Genomic DNA, 25640 nt, shown 5'->3' with positions numbered 1-25640 from the left:
ACCTAGGCACATGTAAAGCTTTGCATATAATTTCAAGCATCCCCACTGCAAGCCCTTCTGTAGATCTCATTAAGAGACCAAGGACTCCTGGACAAGTGTATCTCTAAGGTCTTTTCCACTTGGCTGTTAGCTCCAGGAAGGCAAGGAAAGCCAGCTTTTTCACTGCTGCATCTCAGCATGTAGTATAGTGCCTTACACATAGTAGGTACACAGTATTTTTTTTTTTGCTAACCCATCCCCCCACCCCCCCTCCCCTCTAGAACCCTCAGTTTGTCTCTCAGAGTCCATAGTCTCTCATGGTTCATCTCCCTCTCAGATTTCCCCCCCTTCATTTTTCCCTTCCTACTATGTTCTTTTTTTTTTTTTTAAACATATATTATTTGTTTCAGAGGTACAGATCTGTGATTCAACAGTCTTACACAATTCACAGCGTTCACCATAGCACACACCCTCCCCAATGTCCATCACCCAGCCACCCCATCCCTCCCACCCCCACCACTCCAGCAACCCTCAGTTTGTTTCCTGAGATTAAGAATTCCTCATATCAGTGAGATCATATGATACAGTATTTTTTAATACTGTGCCTGGCTGAAGCTTCGCGTGATCATCAAAAACCTCTTGCCAGACTATGGCTTCCTTGTTTATAGTTGAAACAATACCCAAAAGCTTTTGAGTATAGAAAGATTCTAGTCTTTTAAAATCTTTGCCAAAGCCTTTCCGCTTCATGAAATCTGTGACTTCTGGGTTGGACTCCCACAGTATTTTTTAAACAAATGAATAATTGATATGTTAAATTCTTACTTGGTTTCATTTTAGGTCATAATAATAATGCCTTTCTATGACTGTTACGAGCCTATGGTGAGAATGGCTGGAGCAACACCTGTTTTTATTCCCCTAAGATCTGTAAGTTTGCCAGCACCGTTCACATGCTTTAAGATGTTTTGAAAATACACAGAATTGCTTTGTCCCTGATGAAGTTTCCACTTTGATTACTTTTTGGGATTTACTGTGTATCTCTACTATGGCTGAAGGTAACCAACATCTTGAAGAGGACAACTTTTATTACTTTATTCTGTTTTTGCCATGTATCTCTGTTGTATCAGCATTCACATTATATGTCATGTTATCTTTTGTATGTGTCTCCCCCACCAACATGAGCACCACTAGCTCAGAGACCATTTCTAACTCACTTTCATAGCACTGCTCCCCAGTGACTAACTGTGTAGGCTATGTATGCTGGGTGCTTCATAAATGCTTGTTGAACTCTGAATAAAGTGAATTTTTTAAATTTTGCTTTTATTTTTAGGAATTTAATAAAGTGTACTACCATTGTCTTTTTAAAAACCTTACTAAAATAAGTAATACGCTAAGGTGAATCACAGAATCTTATATTAGCCCTAAACTACCAGACGTGTTAACCATCGTTATAGCTGGCTCCTTTGAAGGAACATAGACACTTTAACAGCTGTTTATGTCGACAAGAGTTTATTTTCCCATTTAATAGGTGTGAGCATGAGACTCAAGTCCTCTTGGGCTCTTAAGGCTTAGTGATTTCTGCTTATTTTCTTTGTTAGTCATTTGTTCAGTTACCTTTGCCTTACCTTTCTCTATTTTTTTTTCCCAGTAAGGTATTTATTTGTAAGACAGCAAACATGAATTAATTGAATTAAATCACATTTTGATTCTTCATACTTAGAAACCTGTCGATGGGAAAAAATGGTCTAGTTCTGACTGGACATTGGATCCTCAAGAACTGGCAAGTAAATTTAATTCTAAAACCAAAGCTATTATACTGAATACTCCACATAACCCCATTGGCAAGGTGAGTCTTTGATCTCTTTATACAGTCTTCTGACCTATCATTTTCTCACGTGATGAATCATAATTGGCTCTGCTCTTTTGTTTTCTTTAACACATATAGGTATATACCAAAGAGGAACTCCAAGTAATTGCTGACCTTTGCATCAAATATGACACACTCTGCATCAGTGATGAGGTTTATGAATGGCTTGTATATACTGGAAATAAGCATTTAAAAATAGGTACTGATTATTACATAGAGTCACAAATCTAAATGTGTTTGGGCACGTGTGGAACAACTGATTGGAAAGGATCCCAGAACAGCTTTAAAATAGTCCTTGCAATGGGTATCTGTCCGGATGAGCACTTAAATGGGATTTGAATAAATGATGCTTGACTGAATAAATAAACAAATTGAAGGACAAGCAGTACAAACTAAGGGGAAGGGATTTTTGGATCATACTATAAAGCTATGAAACCAGAGAAGTCCTACTTTTGCCTATACCCTTGGCTTTTTATCAAGAATCTATTATTACTTGGTACATAAGATACAGGGAGCTTACTTGTTCCCAAGCTGGACTGTCTGTGCTGAGTAAGTTGCCAAAATGCCAAGTCAGCAGGAGAAAAGTGCAGGGCCAGTAAGTTATTGCTGCTTGATCTTTGCCTGGGATTTCTTCATTACTACTGGGCTGTCTCACAAGTGTCTCAGTGTCTTCTGGAGTTATTCAAACTGATATCAGCTATAAGATTATATGCTGGGCTGCAGACTTTGGGTCTTTGCACTTCTCCTTCCAATGCCCTGGAAACTCTTTTCCCGCTAGATATCCATATGGCTCAGTCTCTCACCTCCCCCAGAGCTTTATTCAGATACCACTTTTTATGGCCACATTTAAGACAGTTACAAGCTTTCCTTCCAGCATTTGCTTTGCTTTTTTTTTTTCCTGTTCTCTTTTGTTTTTTCCTTTGTAATAAATATCAAGACCTATATTGTTTACTTCTAATCTGCTAGAATGTAGGGACTTTTGTTTGTTTTAGTGTCTTCTGAATCCCTAGTTGCCAGGGTGGATCTTGCACATGCTAGATGATCAGAACGTAATTGATAAGTAAATGAATAGAAGGTATGAAAAGGATAAGGGAAGGAAAACTAAAATCATTGTGGCAGAAATTAATAAATAAAAAATTAGGGCCCTTACATATAAATAGTTGTTGTATATATCATAATTATCCCTATGGTACATTATAAATTGTAGAACTACAGAGGACGAAGCAACTGCTTGAGGGGATCAACAGAGGAGTGGGCAAAAGATCGAATTTGCTAAGCAGAGAGGTAGAAGGAAAATTCATAACAGATAAACTAAGAGGACTGAGGCAAGGAGGCATGACAGATCAAGATATACTTAAGATTAGGGCAAGTGGTTTATAAGGATATAACAGGCAACGATGATAATGGAAAAGTAGGGTAATTCTGACAGCCTTGAATATGAGAACAGAATTTAAACTTGTTGAGGAAGTCAGTGGTTCTGAAACTCAAAGCCTTACTATAGAGCACCTCAAAGCCACAAAGTTCACATCATGAAATAGGGATACATTGCCTTCCATCCTGAAACAAGAAACAGTTTTCCTAACAGAAATTTAATAATTAGAAGAAGTCATTAGGGGCGCCTGGGTGGCTCAGTGGGTTGAGCATCCAACTTTTAGTTTTGGCTCAGGTCATGATCTCAGGGTTGTGAGATGGAGCCCTGCGTGGGGCTCCATGCTCAGTGGGAAGTCCCCTGCTTGAAGAGTCTCTCCCTCTGCCCCTGCCCCCGCCCCGCTCGTGCACACACACACACACACACACACACACACACACACCCTCCCTTTCTCTCTAAAATAAGGAAATAAATCTTTAAAAAAAGAGAAGTCAATATAAAAATCATAGTTCTGTGCATATTTGTCACAAAGAGCCATTGAAATAAGCCCATCAGAGTTTTTTTTTATTTTGCCATTAGTATTCACTTACTAAATGTTCATTTGTTTCACCGTTGGTAGCATACACTCTCAGATAAACAGTAGTACTTATTTTAAGTGCATAAGAAAATTTCATGGAAGGAAACTTAAAATTGATTTCTAAAGAAATTCTACACATTACTTTGATCACCAAAGTTCCAATGAGCATACTTTGAGAACTACTGCAAGAGGTGTGCCATGGCAAGGGAATTGGTTACATGATTGGATTTGTGGTTTTTTTTTTTTTTTAAAGATTTTATTTATTTATTTGACAGAGAGAGAGACAGCGAGGGAGGGAACACAAGCAGGGGGAGTGGGAGAGGGAGAAGCAGGCCTCCCGCCGAGCGGGGAGCCCTATGCGGGGCTCGATCCCAGGACCCCGGGATCATGACCTGAGCCGAAGGCAGACGCTTAACGACTGAGCCACCCAGGCGCCCCTGGATTTGTTTTATAAAGCTAAGAACCAGCTATAGGTGAGGATCTGAATTGAGTCAGATAGGCTAGCAGTAGAGTTGACACATGTGGGCTATTTAGAAGTCAAAACAATGTGGGGGGGGGAGTATAGCATTTGAAGATGGAAAGAGAGCAAGCAAGTATGCTTCTGAGATCTCTGACCCAGCCCCATCAGCAGTGATGAGGCTCTTCAGCAGAGGTGGAGATGTGCTGGGGAGGAGCAGATCTGTGGGGAGGAAGGAATATTCCTGCCTCTCATGCTTTATAGTCTTGCTGAGTTTCAGTGTCTGTGAGACAGAGGAGAAGATTCTGGAGACAAGCCTGATAGGATCAAATTATGAGGGGAAACAGTTTGGCCAGTCATCAAAATTTTGTTGATGGTGGAACCCATGGAAGAGAATGTTCTCAGGGAGAACAGATAAAAGAAGAAGACAGCCAGAGATTTGCAAGGTGTGGTGTTGCCTTGACACAGCAAACTGCTATTACATGTCAAAATTGCATTAGGGTTCATCTTCACCCTTCTTGTTGATGATCTCTGTTTCAGGTCATTTGAACTATTTCCGGTCAAAAATCAGATCACTATGGACACGTAATTATTTTTTGTAATTTTTAATAATTAAGCAGAGAGAGGAAGAGGCATCTTTCTAATGAATGTAATTCTGTACTTAACATAAAATATATGTTCATGTCTATGCAATAATGCCTCAAATCTTTAGAGTTTTAGTTAACTCAGTTTAGCAATATTTTTCCAATACATAACTTTAAATGATCTTGAGATTTGTTGTTTGAACCTTTATTATATTGTTTAAACCATGTTATATGATAAGCCCCTCATAGTAAAAATGTAGCAGATATTACTTGCTAAAGATATCAAGACATATATTTTTAAGTCAGATTTTTTATTTGTTATAACAGCCCATAAACAAGAAAAAAATGAATTCACTATTTCATTATTTACAGAGTACAGTTTGGTTCCATGAAAACTTAGCTATTCTATCAAATACAGTGGCCTTTGTTACGCGAAAGATGCAAAATGGCTATTTCATCACACTATTGCAGAGTGTGAGAGTAGCTCTTTAATATAACACAATAAGGCTTTCTAGCCATACATCATGAATTAGCATCATCCTCATGCTTTCACTGAGATGGTTTTCCCTGGGGTAGCACCCTGCCTCATGTTTCTCATCTTTATCTGACTTCCACTGAAGCCTAAACCACCTGTGAATAACTCATAGAACTGCTGTGGCTGATTTAAGGATCATGGGTCATAAATGAGAAGTGCAAAGGCCAGTTGCCTTTCAGATATAAATGCAAGCTTAACTTACCAATATTGGGTTGTTTTTGTTTCTATTTTTTTAGTTTTTATTTATTTATCCATTTAAGTAATCTCTACACCCATTGTGAGGCTCAAACTCACAACCCCGAGACCAAGAGTTGCATGCTTTTCCAACTGAGCCAGCTGGGTGACCCTAGGTTTTTTTATTTTTATTTTTGTTTTTGTTTTTGTCTTTAAATAATCTCTACACCCAACATGGAGCTTGAACTCCTAACTCCGAGATCAAGAGTTGCATGCTCTACCAACTGAGCCAGCCAGGCACCCCTAGATACTGTTTTTTTAAATAATCAGACCTGCAAAGATTGGGGGTTTTGGGGGGGGGGTTTGGGGTTTTTTCTGTAGATTCACACACAGTGCTGTGGTCTTCTGACTATCTGTTTACTTTAACTTCTGTGGCTCTGAGTTGGAGAGGACATGAACATCCAGATGTTTTTAAAATTCCTTAGGGCCCTTTTTATTGAAGTAATAGAATTTGTTCTTAGATCAGATTCTTGATTCAAATGATGTCTCCAGATTTCTGTAAAATGACATTTCAGTCAACAAAAGAAACCTCTCTTTCTAGAAAAAAGATAAATTAATACATTGATATTGATATACGAATCTTTCAGTATTTAGATAATTAGTATAAAATTCCTTGTAAGTTATTCAGCTGATCAGTTTACTGTTGGAAAAAAAAAAAGACATCTACTTTTAAATGGCTAAAATAGTCATCAAAATTACTTAGCTCTTTTTAAAACATATTATACCTATAACTATTACATTGATATTTTCTGAAAAAAACCTACATTTGACATGTGAGTAGTTTTGATTCCCTTTGTATATAACTTATCATGAAAACATGTTAAGGTTGTATTAGTTTCTCTGGATGATTCTTATTTTCAAAGAATTTATTTCTAAGTATTGTTCTTACTAATAGACCTTCCTGGTTTGGGATATATATTAACTTTATTTATTTATTTATTTATTGAGAGAGAATGTGTGTGCACATGGGGTGGGGGGGGGCAGAGGGAGAGGGAGAGAGAATCTTAAGCAGGCTCCACATCCAGTGTGGAACCCCATGAAGGGCTCTATTTCACCACCCTGGGATCATGACCTGAGCCAAAATCAAGAGTCAGATGCTTAACTGACTGGGCCACCCAGGCACCCCTATATTATTACTTTAAAGGAGGTGATACTCTGCATTATACAAATGTTTAGATTTTCTCTGGTCAAATAGGAAAGTGGGACATGTGTCATGGTATTCTTTTGGATTACTTTGGAAGACTACAGATGTCTCAAAACTTGAAAGGATATGATATATTAAATGTTAGAATATTCTTTCTTCTAATGGACCCTCTAAATATTTTCTTCATTTATCTTTTTGTTATACTCCACAGAGAATACACTTGTAGCTTTTCCGGTTTATGTAGTCTTCCTGCCTTTACAAATATTGCCAGGTGTTTCACAATGGACTAAGATTATGTATGAATTCATTTTGGAAATTTTGTTAGCTACTTTACTTGAGTACGAGAAGATTAAGAAAACAGTAGCTTAGACCCCACAGAAATGGCTGTTTTTTCTCTCTGTGTATACCAACACTCTTAGAACAATAGAAGAGTATCTACTGTACCTTTACAAAACAAGTGAAAAACTCATGGGATTGTATGTGAAGAACTTCACGACTAAATTACTTGAGGAATCCAAAGAACAGTGTAGGTAGCATTCTCAGGAGATTCACAAGGGAATCATTTACCAATGTCCAGCAAAATTCACAAGCTTTTACATTCTATACCCCCATGACTTTGTTAGCTCCATTCCCTTCACCCCAAATACCTTTCTTCGCCTTCTCTGACTGGCAAAGACCTATGTGGTCTTCTGAGTCTCAGCTCAAGCATTACTGGCTGCAGAAAGCTACCCTCAACCTTCTTCTGTCCTTGCATGATACTCCATGCCTGTTGAGATTACAGCACTTACCACACTGTATTATGGTTGTTGTTTTACTTTTCTCCTACCCCCACTAGCCATTAAACTCCTTGAAGACAGAAACTGCTTCTTTCTCTTTCCTCTAGACCTAGCATACTCCCTGGCACCTGGTCATTGCTAATAAATGTTTGATAAGTAAATAAGTATAAGAATGAATGATTTTATTAAAGATATCAATCAACTTGAGAACATTTATGCAGTCGTTTCTCATTATTTGTGGAATCTATATTTGTGAATCACCTACTCACTGAAATAGATTTAACCCCAAAGTCAATACTCTTGGCACTTCACATTCATAAACATGCAGAAAGGGGCAAAAAATTGGAGTCACCTGATACATGTGTTCTCAGTTGAGGTCAATAAGGCAACACTCTGCCTTCTTACTTCAGCTCATACTATAAACAAGTGTCCTTTTCATGGTGATTGCATAGTGCTGAAGTGCTGGCTAATATTTCTAAATGCAGGAAGGCCATGGTGTGCATTATGGAGGGACTAGGTATGCTGGATGAGCTCCATTCAGGCACAAGTTCTAATGCTCCTGGCCATGGCTCTTGGCCATGGAGATTATATTAAGGGGCAATACCCAAAAAGTATGGGCTTCTCTTGGGGTGAAAAAATGTTCTAAAACTGGTTACACAGCTTTACAGATATACTAAAACCATCGAATTGGACAGTTTAAAGAAGTGAATTTTATGGTGTGGGATTTTTATATCAAAATTTTTAGCAAAACACACACACATGCACATGCATGCACACCCAGATTGCAGGACCCTACCCCCAGAGTTTTGTGATTCAGTAGCTCTGGGATGCAGTCCAATAATTTGCCTTCCTGACTAGTTCCCCACTGAGACTGCTATGTTGGTGTGGGGACCACATTTTAAGAACCATTGCCTTAGGAAGCCTGGAGAAATAGACTCGCAAAATGGGCAGAGAAGATATGAGTAAACACTAGCCAGACCACAACCAAAGGGTGCCACAGGAAGAGAATATTGAATGTTCAGCTACCACTGACACTGAGCGCTGGGTACCATGCTTGTACAACCCCTGCCTAGAACCCTGCCTAGTGACACTCCTGCCCCTGGAAGTAATTTTGCTCCTTAAAATTACTTAATCTATCACATATGACAGTGTTTCCAAGCACTGTAACATTTTCAATTGTGTTTGGGTTAGAGTTACATTGTATTTAAAAACCTACTGAAATACACTGATCACTACCTTTATGTTTTTAGATTATACTGAATACAGATTGGTTGGAAAGCAATTACTTAACCTTTTTCTTTTCTCTTTCCTATTTAGCTACTTTTCCAGGTATGTGGGAGAGAACAATAACAATAGGAAGTGCTGGAAAGACTTTCAGTGTAACTGGCTGGAAGGTAAGGTGCAGAAGAATGAAATTGCTTAAAAATGAGCATGTATTTTATTTCTCGTAAAGTTTCTATATATGTGTGTTTTAAATGCATATATATTCAGTTTACACAGGTTTTTATACTAACTGATCTTTTCTTTATTTTTGCTCATTCAGCTTTCATGTTGGCCTTTATCCTTTTTGAGACCTGATTGTTTCTTTATTATTTTAAAGTCTTTATTTAAATTCCAGTTAGTTAACATAAAGTGTATTATTGGTTTCAGGTGTACAGTGCAGTTATTCAGCACAAATCCAGTGCTCCTCACAAGTGCCCACCTTAATCCTCACCTATTTCCCTCATTCCTCCACCCGCCTCCCCTCTGGTAACCATCCGTTTGTTCTCTATATATACTTAAGAGTCTGTTTCTTGGTTTGCCTCCCTCTCTCTCTTTTTTTTCCTTTGCTCATTTGTTTTGTTTCTTAAGTTCCACAGATGAGTGAAATCGTATGGTATTTGTCTTTCTCTGACTAACTTATTTCGCTTAGCATAATACCGTCTGGCTCCATCCCTGTCATTGTAAATGGCAGAAAAAATAGGTAATTTTTCATTTTATAAGTCATGAACTAATGGCACTCTTTTTTTTTTTGCAAAAAATGTTCAGATTATTGTGTATTAATATAAAAGGAGGAAGAAAATAATATAATAACTAATATTTGGCACTTACTATGTGCCAGGTTCTAAGTGCTTTACACATCCTCATTCTCATAATGGCATTATGAGATGAGTATAATTTATCATCCCCATTCTACAGGCAATAAAACTAGTGCAGAGAAGTAAGTTGCCTGAGGTTATACTGCTAATAAAGTCAAGCCACCAGTGCAGGCAGTCTAGCTTCAGAATCCACGTACTTAAGCACTGCACTATGTAATACAACAGCGATTTACCCAGTTGAAATTTGGTCATCTTCCAACTGGCCTCTCCTGAACATGGCCAAGAAGCAGGGAGTATCAAAAATGGGGCCTGCAGAACCAGCTTATGGAAGAGTCCCTTAGGCCCTCATTCAGAGTTACTTTTACCTAATTCAGATAACCTTTGTTACCAGTTTTTAGACCTTCAGAATATCGGAAGTAGCAAATTAGAAAAGAAAAGGATAATAGCGACTTAGGGTACTGTTTACCTTCTGAAGGCAGAGTTTAGTGACTCCAATGGGAAACTTTCTCACAAAAGAACAGTGTTGAAATGATGAGTAAATACTAATACTGCACTACTTTCATAGTATGAACATTTTAGAGTTGCATATATTTAATAATTACATTAAGCTGAGCTACTCTATCGGATTTGGTACATACAATTAGATTTGTTTTTTGAAATCTGCTTTTTATCTTTTCCTTTTCCAGCTTGGCTGGTCCATTGGTCCTCATCATTTGATAAAACATTTACAGACAGTTCAACAAAACACCATTTATACTTGTGCAACTCCTTTACAGGTAGGTATTAATAGTAAATTGGGGTTGAAGTTTTTTGGTAAAGGTGTTATTTTTAGGCTGTGTATTCGGATTGGCTTAGTTCTACCTGTGATGCCCTTTTTGAGCTGGGCCTCTAGTAGTGTTTGAGAATTCAGGAGCAGACAGATACTCATTACTGTCAAGAACAGCTTTTTTCTGTTTATTTAAATACATCAAGTTTTAACTCTGAATACTCATACGTTGCTGGAGGGATTGCAAAGTACTGCTGACTCTGTGAAGGACAGTGACAACACCAAGCAAAATTATAGATGTGCGTGCATTACAAAGCAGCAATCTGTCTTCTGGGGATTTACTGTATAGTTATTATCTGTACACATAAGAAGCTCTGTATGTGTATGGCCATTTATTGCAGAAGATAGGGGATAGTCATTATCCATCTTTAGAATTAATTAAACAAACTATGGTTTATCCAAACATTTAAATATTATATGAGTTTTGTATTAGTTTCCTATTTCTCTGTAACAAATGGCCACAAACTTGGTGGCTTAAAACAACACAAATTTTTTTATCTTACAGTTCTGGAGGTCAACAATCTGAAATGGGTCTTATGGCTAAAAACAGGGTGTCTGCATTCTGGTATTCCTTCTGAAGGCTGTAAGGGAGACTTCATTCCTTGTCTTTTCCATCTTCTAGGGACTGCTCACATTCCTTGGCTTATGGTCACATCACTCTAACATGACTCTGACTCTCCTGTTACCTGCTTTCCCTTATAAGGATCTTTATGATTGTGTTAGGCCCACAGAAAATCCAAGGTAATCTCTTCATCTCAAGATCCTTAATTTAAACCACATTTGCAAAGTTCATTTTACCATGCAAGGTAACATGTTTACAGGTTCTGGGTTTGTTTGTTTTTTTTAAGATTTTTTATTTATTCATCTGAGAGAGAGAGATAGAACAAGAGCACAATCAGGCAGTAGGTTCAAAGGGTGGGGAGCCTGATGCAGGGCTTCATCCCAGGACCCTGCGATCATGACCTGAGCTGAAGGACTGAGCCACCCAGGTGCCCCTACAAGTTCTGGGTTTTAAGACCTGGACACCTTTGGGGGCCATTCTGACTGTCACCATGGCTATTTAAAAATGAAAAGAAAGGAAAAGAATGAGGAAGTTCTATAATGATCAATATGGAAAAGTTTCCAGAATATACTGTAAAGTAAAAAAAAGCAAGATGCAGGGCAGTGTATATTTATGCTATATCCTGTATAAGACAGGGGGAAACCATTCGCTTGTATTTTCTTAAAGGATCTCTGGAAGGATCCATAAGGAACTAGTAAAAGTGGCCAATTGCAGGGGCGCCTGGGTGGCTCAGTCGTTAAGCATCTGCCTTCGGCTCAGGTTGTGATCCCAGGGTCCTGGGATCGAGCCCCGCGCCCTGCATTGGGGCTCCCTGCTCCGCAGGAAGCCTGCTTCTCCCTCTCCCACTCCCCCTGCTTGTGCCCCTGCTCTCGCTATCTGTCTGTCAAATAAATAAATAAAATCTTAAAAAAAAGGTGCCAATTGTAGGGGTATGAGGAATAGGTGAAATGAATAGATAGGGATGGGGTGAGTGCAAGGCTTTTTAATGTATATCTTTTTATATTGTTTCTGGGTTTTTTTTAAATATATATTTATAAAACAGGGATCTATGTATCATCATTCTGTGAATCAGAACACTGAAAAATTTTCTTTATCTGGAAGGCAGTTAAAAAGCCAAAAGAGTGAAATATATTGGCTACAGTAAATTTACTTTTTTGCTTCCTGTCAAAAAGATCTACTGAATGAGAAAAAAATTTTATTTTAAAATTCTTTCTCCAATGACTCTCTAAAGCAGTGTCATAATAAAGACTAGTTTTGACTTTTGGTTTTATATAATATTAAATTCATTTTATCCACTCAAAATAAATCCATTCACTTATTCAACAAATATTTACTGAGTATTGGAGATACAGCAGGAATTTCTTTCTGAAAACCTCTTTTTGAGCTTATGGCCTAGTGGGGGCACAGATAATAAAGAAGTAAATATTTTAATAATATGTCAGGTGTTCATAGATACAATAGAGAAAAATAAAGCAGGGAAGACGAAAGATATAAAGTGCTAAGAGGGAGAACATACAATGTTAAGTGGAGTAATCTTTGAAAGCCTCCCTGAGAAAATGACATTTGAGCTATGAATTGAAGCTTAAGTAGTCACATGGGTTACCTAGAGAAGAACCTTCCAGACTTTGAGAAAAACAAGTGCAAAGGCCCTAGGGTAGGCAGTCTGGCTGTCATGTTTGTATCCGTGAAAAGCATGAGAGTGGGATGGGATGATCAAAGGACAAGAGTAGGAAGAAATAAATCAAGGGGTAGCCGGGAGCCAGATCAAATAAGGCCATGTTCATCACTGTAAAAGCTGAGTGAGATAGGAAGCCACTGGAGAGTTTGAGCACAAGGGTGACATGATCTAACTTATATTATCAAAGGGACCTGGCTGCTTTATTGAGTCAAAAGACTGTTGAAGTGATCCAGGAGAGAGACAGCAGTTGAATGAACCAATATAGGGATGGTAAAATGGTGGAACATGATTGGGTTCTGAATATATTTTGAAGGCAGAGCTGACAGCATTTGCCATTGGGTCACGTGTGGGGCATGAAAAAAAGAGAGAAGTCCGGTATAAGACTACAGTTAGGAGAGATGATTATGTCTCTTGAGCTTTGACTTTTCTAGGGCATATCTCCTACTATGGGGAGTGAATAAGTTGCTGAGAACAAGAAAGATGCAGCTAAGAATCTGGAACATCTTTTCCTGACCCCTCTGGTCCTCCATTTCAACCAAGTGCCTGGATTTTTCCATGCACTCAGACAACCATGTTTGGAAACTGGCCCATGCTTCCAGGGGAACCCCAGATTCCTAGGCTGATGCAGCTTGATCCTTATTTATCCAAGATTTTGTTAGTATTGGGAAATTATGATTAATTCTTTTTTCCTGCTGGTTTCTTTTGGCATGCAGTCTTCTCAGTGATCTTACCCTTCTCTGTCTCTCCATGTCATCTCTTGCCATGCTCTCTTGCTACTCTTGAGCCACACCAGACTCAGTTCTTCCAACAGAACAAACTATATCTTGCCTTTTTCGTGTATTTGTTTCCTCATCCCTCCCATGTACCCCCTCCAGTACACACCAACTGGAATCTCCATAAAGGCAAGGACCATGTTTATCTTATTTACCATTATACCCCCAGTGTTTTATCACAATGCCAATATTTAACATTAGTATTCAGTATATGTTTACTGAATGAATGTTTATCCTTTAATTCTTAATACCTCTTGGTTCTGATTAATTTCCTTAAAATTTGGCCACTTTGCCCTGCTATCTCAACTATTCCAGGTTCTTGATTATTTGCTTACCTTTCCTTCTTTGCTCTGAGAAACCGGTATTTTTAAGTTGTTTCAGTTCACACTGACCTACCAATCTTCTGCCCTCCTGCTTGTACAGATCCTTGCTCTTTATATGTGTCCTGATTCAGACTTGTTTATCTTTTCCTGACCTGTTGCCTCCTGAGACATCTATATGACCTTTAACAACACTGGTTTTTTCCCCTTCTCCCAGTTTCTCTCCTGTCACTTCTGGCTTTCTTGAGGAATGGTACAGAAGTGACTCCACATACCCCGGACACTCTTTTCTAATCTCTGTGGCACTTAGACACTTCTGGGATACAAATGATTAGAACAGGGATTAGAATTCAGATTAGAATGATTGCATATCTATGGGGAGTGACACAGTGGGTCAGCTTTCATTTCCACTACATCCTCCAAGGTAATGGAAAAAGGCTGGCTAGTTCATCATTTCTCTGGTCATTTTTCAGACTTAGATCTAGCAAGTCATTCTACTGCTCCCCTCAATGGAAAATGTCTTTTCATTCCCAAGTAAGCCATCTTTATACAATACCTCTTCTTTAATTTGGATCTTCATGGCTCATTCTCAGTTCTTCACATAAGATTTAATCATTTACATGTAACTGATTCCTCCATTAATTGATACAGTCTAATATAAGTTCACAGGAATTCAACTGTAATTCCCTGAATAACTTTTTTTTTTGCCAATAATGTGACTCAGGCAATTTTTATTATACCAATAAATTCAGCAATAAATAACATTACCGTATTTCCTTTCCACATGTTTCAATCTTAACATGCAGGAAGCCTTGGCTCAAGCTTTTTGGATTGACATCAAGCGCATGGATGACCCAGAGTGTTACTTTAATTCTTTGCCAAAGGAGTTAGAAGTAAAAAGAGATCGGATGGTACATTTACTTGAAAGTCTTGGCCTAAAACCCATAGTTCCTGATGGGGGATACTTCATAATTGCTGATGTGTCTTTGCTAGGTTTGTAAGGGTTTTTATTATTTCAAATATATGGAAACTTATGTGTGAAATTGTATTAGAATTAGGGAGTAAAGATTGATGTCAAAACTATGTCAGCATTTTGTCTATGGAAAAATGGCTTTTCGGAATGTCAGTGCTTTTTTGTTTTGTTTTGTTTTTTCAATAATCATCTTGAGTTTTAGATCCCTGAATCTTAAATGTGACTGTTAACATGGTTATAGAGTCAGTTCTTTTAGGTATCCCATTAAACACAGAATTTCCTATCATCTTGTTCTAGTGTGGAATTTAAAACACAAGTACATGAAATAATATATGAACCCAGTGTTCCTCTGAGTAAAATTTTAGTTTCCTTTTTACTTAAGAAAAATAAGATTTCTAGAACGTTGGTGCTATCAGGGAATGTTTGCTATTTTAGAATATAGTGAAATGAAGTAAAGAAGGAAAATAATATTTATTGGGAGTCTGCTACATGCCTAGCACTTTCAAATACCCTTTTGAAGAAAGCGTTGTTAGCTCCACGTTTAAAGATGTGAAGACTTAGAAAATTTTAAATAACTTGCCTAAAATCACATAGCTAGATTCCAAATAGTTTGGTCTCCCAAAAGCGATGGTCTTTATATTACCTGAAGCTGTTTTATGTACTTCTGACATGCCATACTAGTCTAAAATTAGAAGCGTGATAACATTTTATATATAACCGATTTTCTTAAAAAAAAAAAACTATAATGTTAATAATAGTACATTTAAAAGCATAATTTATTCTGACAGAAGTTGGCCGAGGGGCGCCTGGGTGGCTCAGTCGTTAAGTGTCTGCCTTCGGCTCAGGTCATGATCCCAGGGTCCTGGGATCCAGCCCCGCATCAGGCTCTCTGCTCCACAGGAAGCCTGCTTCTCCCTCTCCCACTCCCCCTGCTTGTTTCCTCTCTTGCTGTGTCTCTCTCTGTCAAATAAATAAATAAAATATTTTTAAAAATAATAAATAAAAATATATAAAATAGGGGTGCCTGGGTGGCTCTGTCGTTAAGCATCTGCCTTCGGCTCAGGTCATGGTCCCAGGGTCCTGGGATCGAGCCCGCATCGGGCTCCCTGCTCCGCGGGAAGCCTGCTTCTCCCTCTCCCACTCCCCCTGCTTGTGTTCCCTCTCTCGCTGTGTCTCTCTCTCTCAAATAAATAAATAAAATCTTCTTAAAAAAATAAAATAAATAAATAAAATTGATGTGGATCATACATCTCACTTTCCTGGAAAAGGAATAATCGCTCTCTCCTTTGATCCCATCCATGATGGTTTGGTAAGAGAATTTTTAATTGGCTATTGAAATAAGTCCATAATGACTTAAAGAGAAAATGTATTTGAGGCTTCAAAAATAAGCCATCTAGGGGCGCCTGGGTGGCTCAGTTGTTAAGCGTCTGCTTTTGGCTTAGGTCATGATCCCAGGGTCCTGGGATCGAGCCCTGCATCGGGCTCCCTGCTCAGTGGGGAGCCTGCTTCTCCCTCCCCCACTCCCCCTGCTTGTGTTCCCTCTCTCTGTGTCCCTCTCTGTCAAATAAATAAATAAATAAAATCTTTAAAAAAAAAAAAGAAGTTGGCCGAATAGTTTGTTTTAAGGTTCTATTACAATAAAGTTATATTCCACTGAACTTGCAAAGCCTTTTATATATACCAAATTTTATAAGGCTGGAAACTTTTGATTTTATAACCAAACGGTGACTGTTATTTCTTCATTTGTTGTGAGAGAAGCAGAAGCCATGATGCCGAGATTCTTGCTGTCCTAGTGCCTGAGGGCTGCATATGTTTGGCTCTCCTAAGCTCCATTCTTATATAAAATCCCTTAAGATGTCCTATACTCTGAGGTTTAGAAATCACTTTTCCTATGTTACGTCTAAATGTATAGCTCATTTCATGAGATGATACAAAGAAATAGCTGTTTTCATCACCTTTAGTTTTGCTTTTGAATTGGAAATCTATAATATTTTCAATGTGAATTTTTTAATTTATTGTTTATTTTATACATATATTTTTAAGATTTTATTTATTTATTTTGACACAGAGAGAGAGACACAGCGAGAGAGGGAACACAAGCAGGGGGAGTGGGAGAGGGAGAAGCAGGCTTCCCGCGGAGCAGGGAGCCCGATGCGGGCTCGATCCCAGGACCCCGGGATCATGACCTGAGCTGAAGGCAGACGCTTAACGGCGGAGCCACCCAGGCGCCCCTATTTTATATATTTTTATTTATTTTTAAAAATATTTTATTTATTTATTTGTCAGAGAGAGAGAGCACAAGCAGGGGGAGTAGCAGGCAGTGGGAGAAGCAGGCTCCCTGCTGAGCAGGGATCCTGATGCAGGACTCGATCCCAAGGACCCCGGGATCATGACCTGAGCCGAAGGCAGATGCTTAACCAACTGAGCCACCCAGGCATCCCTCAACATGAATTATTTTTATTTTTTTTATTTTTTTAAATTCATTATTTATTCATTTTTAAATTATTATTATGGGTTTTTTTTGGTGGGCAGCAGAGCAAGGTTTATTGAGGGATAGCTAAGTGACAGTACAAAGCACCCAAGGAGGGAGGGGACCCGAGAGGATTGCCCAACATGAATTATTTTTAAAATAATTGATTTATATACTTGATCTGTTTCTAAAAAGCATTTAAACTAACTTATATTAAAAAGTTTTTGGGGCGCCTGGGTGGCTCAGTTGGTTAAGCGACTGCCTTCCGCTCAGGTCATGATCCTGGAGTTTTCCGGGATCGAGTCCCGCATCGGGCTCCCTGCTCAGCGGGGAGTCTGCTTCTCCCTCTGACCCTCTTCCCTCTCGTGCTTTCTGTCTCTCATTCTCTCTCTCTCAAATAAATAAATAAAATCCTTTAAAAAAAAAGTTTTCTATGTAATAATATATATAAATAGAAATGTATATAATAAAGAATCAATGTCACATAGGAGGGGAAGGAAACAAATTTTTCATATAGGTTCATAGAGTATAGTGATTAGCATTAACTTGGGACTGAACTCTGTGGCTGCAAGGGCAAATAGAAAATGTAATTAATTACATAATTCTTGGAAATAACTATTCTTAAAAAAAAAAAAAAAAACCTATCTGTGAATTTTTCACTTCCCAACCCACCATATAGTATGAGACTTCAGTAGTTTCTGAGAATATTTTGAACCTTGACAGATTTAAATGAAATACATCTTGCCTTCAGATAAAATAGGCCATCTAATTTTCATTGTTGTTTTAGATGCAGACCTCTCTGATATGAAGGACAGCAATGAACCTTATGACTATAAATTTGTGAAATGGATGACTAAAAATAAGGTAGTATTTATTGGCCTTTGAGATACTGTGCTGTATTGTATACGAAGGATACTTGCTGACATGTTTTGAACAATGTTAACTACAGTTTTGTTATATGATATTCTGTTTATGGCTATGTGGAGGATTTTAAAAACATTTTTGTTTTGTTATATGATACTCCATTTATGGCTATGTGGAGGATTTTAAAAACATTTTTTTCTTGTCGGAGGTTGTTGTGGATATTTAGAAGTATCTGTTTGTTTTTAACATTTATCTATCCTAAAATTAAATTTGAATTAGAAGTAGTTTTCCTATTTTATTTTTCTATTTATTTTTCAGAAACTGTCAGCCATTCCAGTTTCAGCATTCTGTAATGCAGAGACCAAATTACAGTTTGAGAAGTTTGTGCGATTTTGCTTCATAAAAGTAAGTCCCCTGTTCTATTCAAAACTACATTTATGACGTCCTTCCTTCTGATTTATAAAGCACCTTTTTTTCTCTTGCTAGGAATGATGTGTTCGTATGCAGTTTTTTTTTTTAATTTTGGCTTGCTGCCATGAAATTAACTTTGAAGTGTTGAGTTTACTATATTAAGCATAATTGGACTCCTTACCATGTGACAATACAATGTGCAGCATGTAATAAAAAATTACTAGACATGTGAAGACATAAGAAAATGTGACCCTTGAGGTGCCTGAGTGGCTCAGTCAGTTAAGCATCTGCCTTTGGCTCAGGTCATGATCCCAGGGTCCTGGGATCAAGCCCTGTATCGGGCCCACTGCTCAGTGGAGAGTCTGCTTCTCCCTCTCCCTCTACCCCTCCCCCTGTGTGTGCTCTCTCTCTCTTACTCTCTCTCAAATAAATAAATAAAATCTTTAAAAAAAAGAAAAAAAGAAAACGTGACCTTTAAGAAAGAAAAAAAGCAGTCAGTAGAAACAGATCACAAGGTGACCCAGATAAAGGAATTAGCAGACAAGGACTTTAAAGTATGTTCAAGAAATTAAAGGAAAATATTGTCATAATGAGTGAACAAATTAAAATTATAAAAAAATCAAGTGGAAATTCAGGAACTTAAAAGTGTAATATCTGATATGAAAAATGTATGGGGCTTAACACACAGAGGATTGAGGATATCAGGAATAAAGGACCCACTTGAATTGCAGATTCATAGAATTATCCAATCTGAAAAATAGAGGGAAAAATTATTTTTGAGAAATGAACAAAGAGTCTTAGGTCTATGAGACAATATCAAGTGATAATACATGTAATTAGAGTACCAAAAAAAGAGAGAATGTGGCAGAAAAAGTATTTTAAGAAGTAATGGCCAAAATTTCCTCATATTTTGTGAAAAGCAACTTACTTAGAGATCTAAAAGTTCAGTGAACGACAACAGGATATAAAGAAAACCACCCTAAGACACTTTACATTCGAACTGCTGAAAACCAAGGGTAATGGTAAGATCTTGAAAACAGCCAGAAAAAAACTATACTTCACATGTATATTAATTTAGCAACTTCTTATCAGAAAAAATGAAGACCAGAATACAATGAAATGACATCCTCAAAGTGCTGAAATAAAAAAATATATCAGCCCAGAATTCTTTATCCAGGAAAATAGCCTTTAAAACTGAAAATGAAGTGTATATTCCTGACAAATATGAATTGCTTACCATCAGATCTATACTAAAAAACAATCTGAGGGGCACCTGGGTGGCTCAGTCGGTTAAGCAGCTGCTTTCAGCTCAGGTCATGATCTCAGGGTCCTGGAATCGAGCCCTGAATCAGGCTCCCTGCTCCCTGCCTTCTTCTCCTTCTCCCTCTTCCACTCCCCCTGCTTGTGCTCCCTCACTCTCTCTCTCTCTCTCTCTCAAGTAAATAAATAAAATCTTTTTAAAAAAATCTAATATATACATCATTGCTATTTTTAAGATGTTATTGCTACTGAAGACAGGCTTAATAAGATCCAGAAACTCTTTTTACCAACGTATTCATCTATAAACCTAGTCAGAATGATGTAAACATTGTTTTCAACTTTGAGAGACAATCTACAAACTCTGGAAGACTCATTCAGAAGAGAATAAAAATGTTAACAACCTAAATTTAATTGACTAAAATGTAGAAGAGAGATTAAGGCCTTTAATATTCTCATCTGACAGTGGATCCTAGATATAGAGGTGTATCTTCTGAAGTTATAAGCAGAACTAATAGAAGAAAAAAAGTAACTTAAGACTTCCTATTTTAAAATCATAAACACTGTGCTTCCCCATTTTCTTCTTGGACATTATCAGAAACAACTAGGAGAAAGGAAAACAGATTCACAAATTCCCCAGTAAATGATGAAGAGTTGCCAAATACAGTGAAGGTAAAGGGAAGACACCTAGAAAGTCTCTTGTGTCTACATCTCAAGTTATAAACAGTGCCAGCAGGCAACCTACTCATCTAGAACAATAGGACAGTAAGTACACTGGCAGTTGGAGCCTCTCCAGACTCATTAAGCATCATGCAAGGCAGGTTAGAAACATACAGCTATATCATCTAGAACCTAGGCGGGGCAGGGTGGAAAAGAGATTCTTGTTGGGTTATAGATTTTCTCATTGACTCCTGTCATTTTTGCTCCAGTCTTTGTTGGACAATGTGGAGGAGATAGATTAAATTGGACGTAGCCACTTAAATTAGGTGGGAGGAAAAAAACCAACAAAACCCCTCCCCACCACTGAAGTCCACATCAATCATATTAAACTTTACTATGAACCAGGGAGAATTTCTACTGTCTTCTAGTGCTACCCTGGCTCTTCACTTACACCAGTCTGCAGACACATCTTCAAATCATAGACAAAGTCAGTAGGTAGCATATTCATTACCCAGAACAATAGGAACAGTAGGTGTGCCAGCAGTAGGGGATTACAAAGGTAATTCAATCAAAAATGACTAATGAAAAGGAATCAACTACGAATCTATAAAAATATACTATTAGGGAAAAAGGAGAAAGGTACAGGGAAAGCCAAGTGTTCAGGAAGAGAATATTCAACCAGAAAAATGTTGCTATAGAGCAAATAAAATTTGATAGTTCAAATCCAAAACCTTGAGATTAAAGCAGAGATTTAAAAAGTTCAGGGAAGATAATGTCATAATATAAGAAGATGAAATGGCAGCTTGTCAGAGCTCAGGTACAAAATTGAAGGGGAAAAAAATCAAGCTATTGGTCATTGGTAGTGACACTGGAAACAGCACAGAGAACACTGAATACTTACTTCGGTAAGCAGTTTAAGGATTGAGAAAAGTGAGCAAAGAAGAGTGGAGAGGAACAAAGATTTTTAAAATATTAGAAAAATTATAGATGTGGAAGACAAGTGAAATATGTAGAATCCTGTGGTGGGGGGAACAAATAGAACCTGAAAAGAATTTTATAGCTTTATTTAAAGAATGCTTTCCATTAAAAGCAAAACAAAACAAAACAGATAAATCTAGCAATTGAAAGGGAATGCCTTGCCTCAGGAAAGATTGCCACAGAATGATTAACACGGAGATATATTGGACTTAAGAAGATAAAGAAACAGTCCTTTGGCATCTACACAAAAAGGCCAAAGCCTTCGTGGGGGCAGGGGAAGTGGATGTGTGACACACCCCCTTTCCATAAATACTCAATCTTGGAAGATAGGGGAGCAATACCGAGAAGTCTCTAGGGAAAGTTACCATAGCTGACTCAACCTCTTGGAAAGGCTAAAAATAAAAGGATGGCAAAATATGCCAAGAAAATGGAAATTGAAAGAAAGCAGGAAGCAGGTGAAATTTAAGGCAAAAATAGGCCAAAAAGCAGCACTTTACAATGGTTATGGGTAACATTCTCAGTAGCTCTCAAACATATGAAAGGATGTCCCACTTTAGTCATATTACAAGAAATGAAAATTAAAACTGCAACAGAATTTCATTTTATCTATTAATTTGGAAACAAGCGAACAACTAAAAATTTCCATAAGACACTCTTACAGAGAATGGGGGTTTAATTTGTAAAATCTCTTAACAGTGGTTAGTTTGACCATTTCCATCCAAATGTAAATGCGCATACCTCTTAATGCAGAAATTCTACTTCTGGGATCTTTTTCCTGTGGATTTACTTGCACATTTTGAATGACTTGTGCTCAAGGATTTTCCATATTCATAACTCCCCTCTTTGACAGTGAGAAAAAAAAAAAAAACCCTCGCTCTCATCATGGAATCACTTCTGTAATCAGTCCCTCTGTATGTGCCACAGCCCCTCCAGCCACCACCCCTGAGGCTTTGACACTTTGTACCAGGCTTCCACTGCTGTCACCCCTTGCAGAGATGCCCTCCTCCAGCTCTCCAACACTGCACACCAGGCTGCCACTGTCACCCACGGCATGGAATCCTCCACCCCTCATATGCTCGGACACCCCATGCCAGTCTCCCTTAGCAGATGCCTGCCCCATCCCGTCTAGGTTCTAACACCCAGCACGGAGCCACCCTGACATACAGATGCTGGCTTACCCTGCTTGGACTCTGACATCCTGTTCCAGTCAACGCTGCCACCGCCATCACCAGCACCTCATGCCACCCACATCAGAAACCATCCTCACTCCACTCGGGCTGCAACATCGTGCACCAGGCCGCCCAGGCTCCCCCTGCCTCCATATGTGGACACCTGCTTCACTCAGCCCCACCTGATGGCTTTTTGATTAAATCATTCTGTAGAGAGGGAAGAGAAAAGAAGTAGAAAAAGCAGAAGAGAAAAACAAGAGCTTGGTTTTTACTGTTTATCTGTCAATTTAATTTTATACTATGTGCTGGTATTACCTATTTGAAAAGCAAATGAATTTTATTAGTAATTATAACTGAAACATTAAAGGGAATGGGCATAGTAGTGTGAATGAACAATTTTTCCTCATTCAGAGCAGAGAATTGTGAATTTTGTCTGAAGTTGATAAATAAAAAAATAGAACCAAATGCATTATTTAGATCTTGGAGGTAACCACTAGAACTAAAATGAGAAATTGCCATAAAAGGTTGTCTTGGAGGATGGTGGGCATAGTAGGAAGGAGTAGGGAGAGGAAGAGCAGATGATTCTTTTCTGTGTGAGCCCTTCTATACCTTCTGATTTGTTTCCATAACTATATATTAATTTGATTGTATTCCTTTTGTAGGTCTGCCTTTTCATCCTTACTTTGAAAAATTCTCTTCACTTGAGATCAGATATTCACTTAAATCTTCATTTAGTGCTATTATGTTTTATTTTTTTCCTACTTTACCAAAATCTGTCTTTATTTTAAAGTGAACAAATCATTAGAGTACTATCCAAAACTTAATGAATGATGGCTGTAACTTGCTCAACTTGCTTATTTTCAGTTAGGCAAATGCCAGGTAGTAGTACCATTCACCATGATTGTGTGTCAGAAAGAATCATCTTCGTATGTAAATGTCATTTTAGAGACTGCATATTGTAATGCTTTTAGTAAACCGGTATTTTCAGTAAACTTTTCTGAGCAGCAAGGAAAAAGAATTTTTTCAGAAATCTTAGCATTGGGTATAAATGTTGGCAGTAAACATAATAAATACCATGCAATTTCTCAAGTGGAAAGGATTTCCCCTTTATGAATTCCCTTCCTAAAGATATTCAAATACCCCAAGTGGAGATTAAGTCTCAGTCCTTTAATCTCCCAAGCTTATATAGGTGGACATCCTGAGGGGTGTCAGGTCACACACAAAAGGGGGTGGGGTGAGAGGCAAGAAAGCAAAAATAATAACTATTGATCCCAGGAGCACATCCTTCAGATTTGCTGCTGGCATCAGTGTCACTTATGAGTCTGGGTCTTCTTTGGCACTGCAGGCTGCTTAGGCTGCTCCAGTGGTTATAAATAGTGAGAGTGTCCCCACTGGTGGATGTGGTTTTGGCTGGGATCAGGTTAAACTGTTCTCAGTCTGAACTGCATTTAACAGTTTGTCGATCATTTTCTTGGTGATGCTTTTTGGCCACATGCCAGTTGTACATTTCTTTAGTGTCAGGATAGTAGCAATAAATTGGTAGCCAGTATCACAAAACAGTATAATGTAATGATCAGTGTCACACTTCTCTACTCTTCTAATACTGAATTCTTATGAGGTTCATTCACTTTTCCAGCCAGGCAGTAATGGGATAGAACATTATAAATAATTGGCTTGTTTGATTTGCTGCTGGGCTCCTTAAAGAGCTTGGGACCTGTGTACTAGACCACCAAAGTGAGGGAAGATGCTACAGATGACATTTTCCAGTTTCTGCCCATGCTCCTCCCAGAGTTGTGGCTTTATACAGGCCAGGCTTCCAATGACTCATCTCCTGAGAAGGCATGACCCCCAGATGAACACCAAGGATGAGCTAGAGCCCAACTAGGCCCGCTCAAGTTATCAGTGGTTGAAGAGCACTTGGTTCCCAAATCACTAGGTGATTTTCCTGATCCATTGACTTTGGTATATTTTTTATATTTAAATATTTACTTCATCTTGAATTTATTTAATATGTAATGAGATTATTTCATTTATTTACAGAAAGATAGTACACTGGATGCTGCTGAAGAAATCATTAAGGCATGGACTAGACAGAAGTCTTGATACAAGCGGACTGTTTCTATTAGATGACCTAATATAGAATTATTATTTAGTGCTGCCATCTGCTGGATTTTGAAAACAAGTATTTTGGTACCAATGAAATTTGAAGAAATATTTCCATTGTTTTCCAAAATGTTAATCCCACCGGGGTTTTTTTGTTTTGTTGTTTTTCAGTTGAAATATATGAAAACACCTACCACTACCATTTTACATCAGGCAGTGTATCATTGTGGATAAGAATTGTGAGATCCTGGTTTATGCTTAACCTCTCAGTGCTTCAGTTCCCTCATCGGAAATAAAATATAGCACCTACTTTACGACACCTGGCTGGCTCAGTGAGTAGAGCATGCAACTCTTGATCTTGGAGTCATGAATTCGAGCCCCACGTTGGGCATGGAACCTACTTTAAAAAAATAGCATCTACTTTAGATAAAGTTTATAAGGATAAAATGGATTGATAAAGCCTTAATAAACACTCAGCTAGGGTTAGCCAGTTCTATTTCTCCACCATTGTGTAAAACTCTTAGTCAGTTACACCCCTTCAACTCCAAGTCCTTGCTTTGTCTACCCACATGTAATTCCCTCCCCTTCGTTTACCAATGGCTTTGAACTTTGCTCACAGTTTTGCTTCTCTGTCCCAAATACTGCCATCACCCAGAGTGGCTTCAAGGTCCACATGGATTACCTAGGCTTTCAGTACTTTGACCTCACCTTTGGCAATGTTCACCTCCACTCCACTCTCCACTAAAGCCACCCACCCCCTTGGGTACACCCTGAACCTTTCATCATTTAAGGCTGTGCCACCTATGAGATAATAAATTAGTCATCTCACACTGTACCCACCTATCCTTATAGTATTCTCTCGGTGTGTCTCATCTGCTCTCAAAATATCACTTCTTTAAACTCACTATAATTTCAAATACACTATTTCTCAAAAAAATGGTCTATGGCCCTCTTAGAGCAGAATCAGAATCAATCTATGAGAATAGATTCTGGTCTTCA

The 25640-nt window shown here is 38.2% G+C and overlaps 1 protein-coding gene across 5 annotated transcripts in view; it reads left to right on the top strand.

The window, feature by feature from the left end:
- The window catches only part of KYAT3 (kynurenine aminotransferase 3), a 62871-nt gene extending 37911 nt beyond the window's left edge, over positions 1–24960 (top strand). For 3 of the 5 annotated variants that reach the window (XM_021690044.1, XM_021690040.1, XM_021690041.1), the window contains 9 exons: positions 817–903; positions 1697–1822; positions 1922–2042; positions 8837–8913; positions 10284–10373; positions 14563–14749; positions 17987–18063; positions 18382–18468; positions 24579–24960. In XM_021690044.1, the coding sequence (XP_021545719.1) occupies positions 817–903; positions 1697–1822; positions 1922–2042; positions 8837–8913; positions 10284–10373; positions 14563–14749; positions 17987–18063; positions 18382–18468; positions 24579–24641 (915 nt within the window). In that variant the 3' untranslated portion in view covers positions 24642–24960. Of the gene's footprint in view, positions 1–816; positions 904–1696; positions 1823–1921; positions 2043–8836; positions 8914–10283; positions 10374–14562; positions 14750–17986; positions 18064–18381; positions 18469–22293; positions 22355–24578 lie in introns of those variants that run through there. The other 2 variants (XM_021690042.1, XM_021690043.1) reach the window with 2 other exon arrangements.
- The last annotated feature ends 680 nt before the right edge of the window (positions 24961–25640 follow it).

This window comes from Neomonachus schauinslandi, chromosome 4 (assembly GCF_002201575.2).
Source record: "Neomonachus schauinslandi chromosome 4, ASM220157v2, whole genome shotgun sequence".
Lineage (NCBI taxonomy): Eukaryota > Metazoa > Chordata > Mammalia > Carnivora > Phocidae > Neomonachus > Neomonachus schauinslandi.
This window is presented reverse-complemented; position numbering and strand designations above follow the sequence as displayed.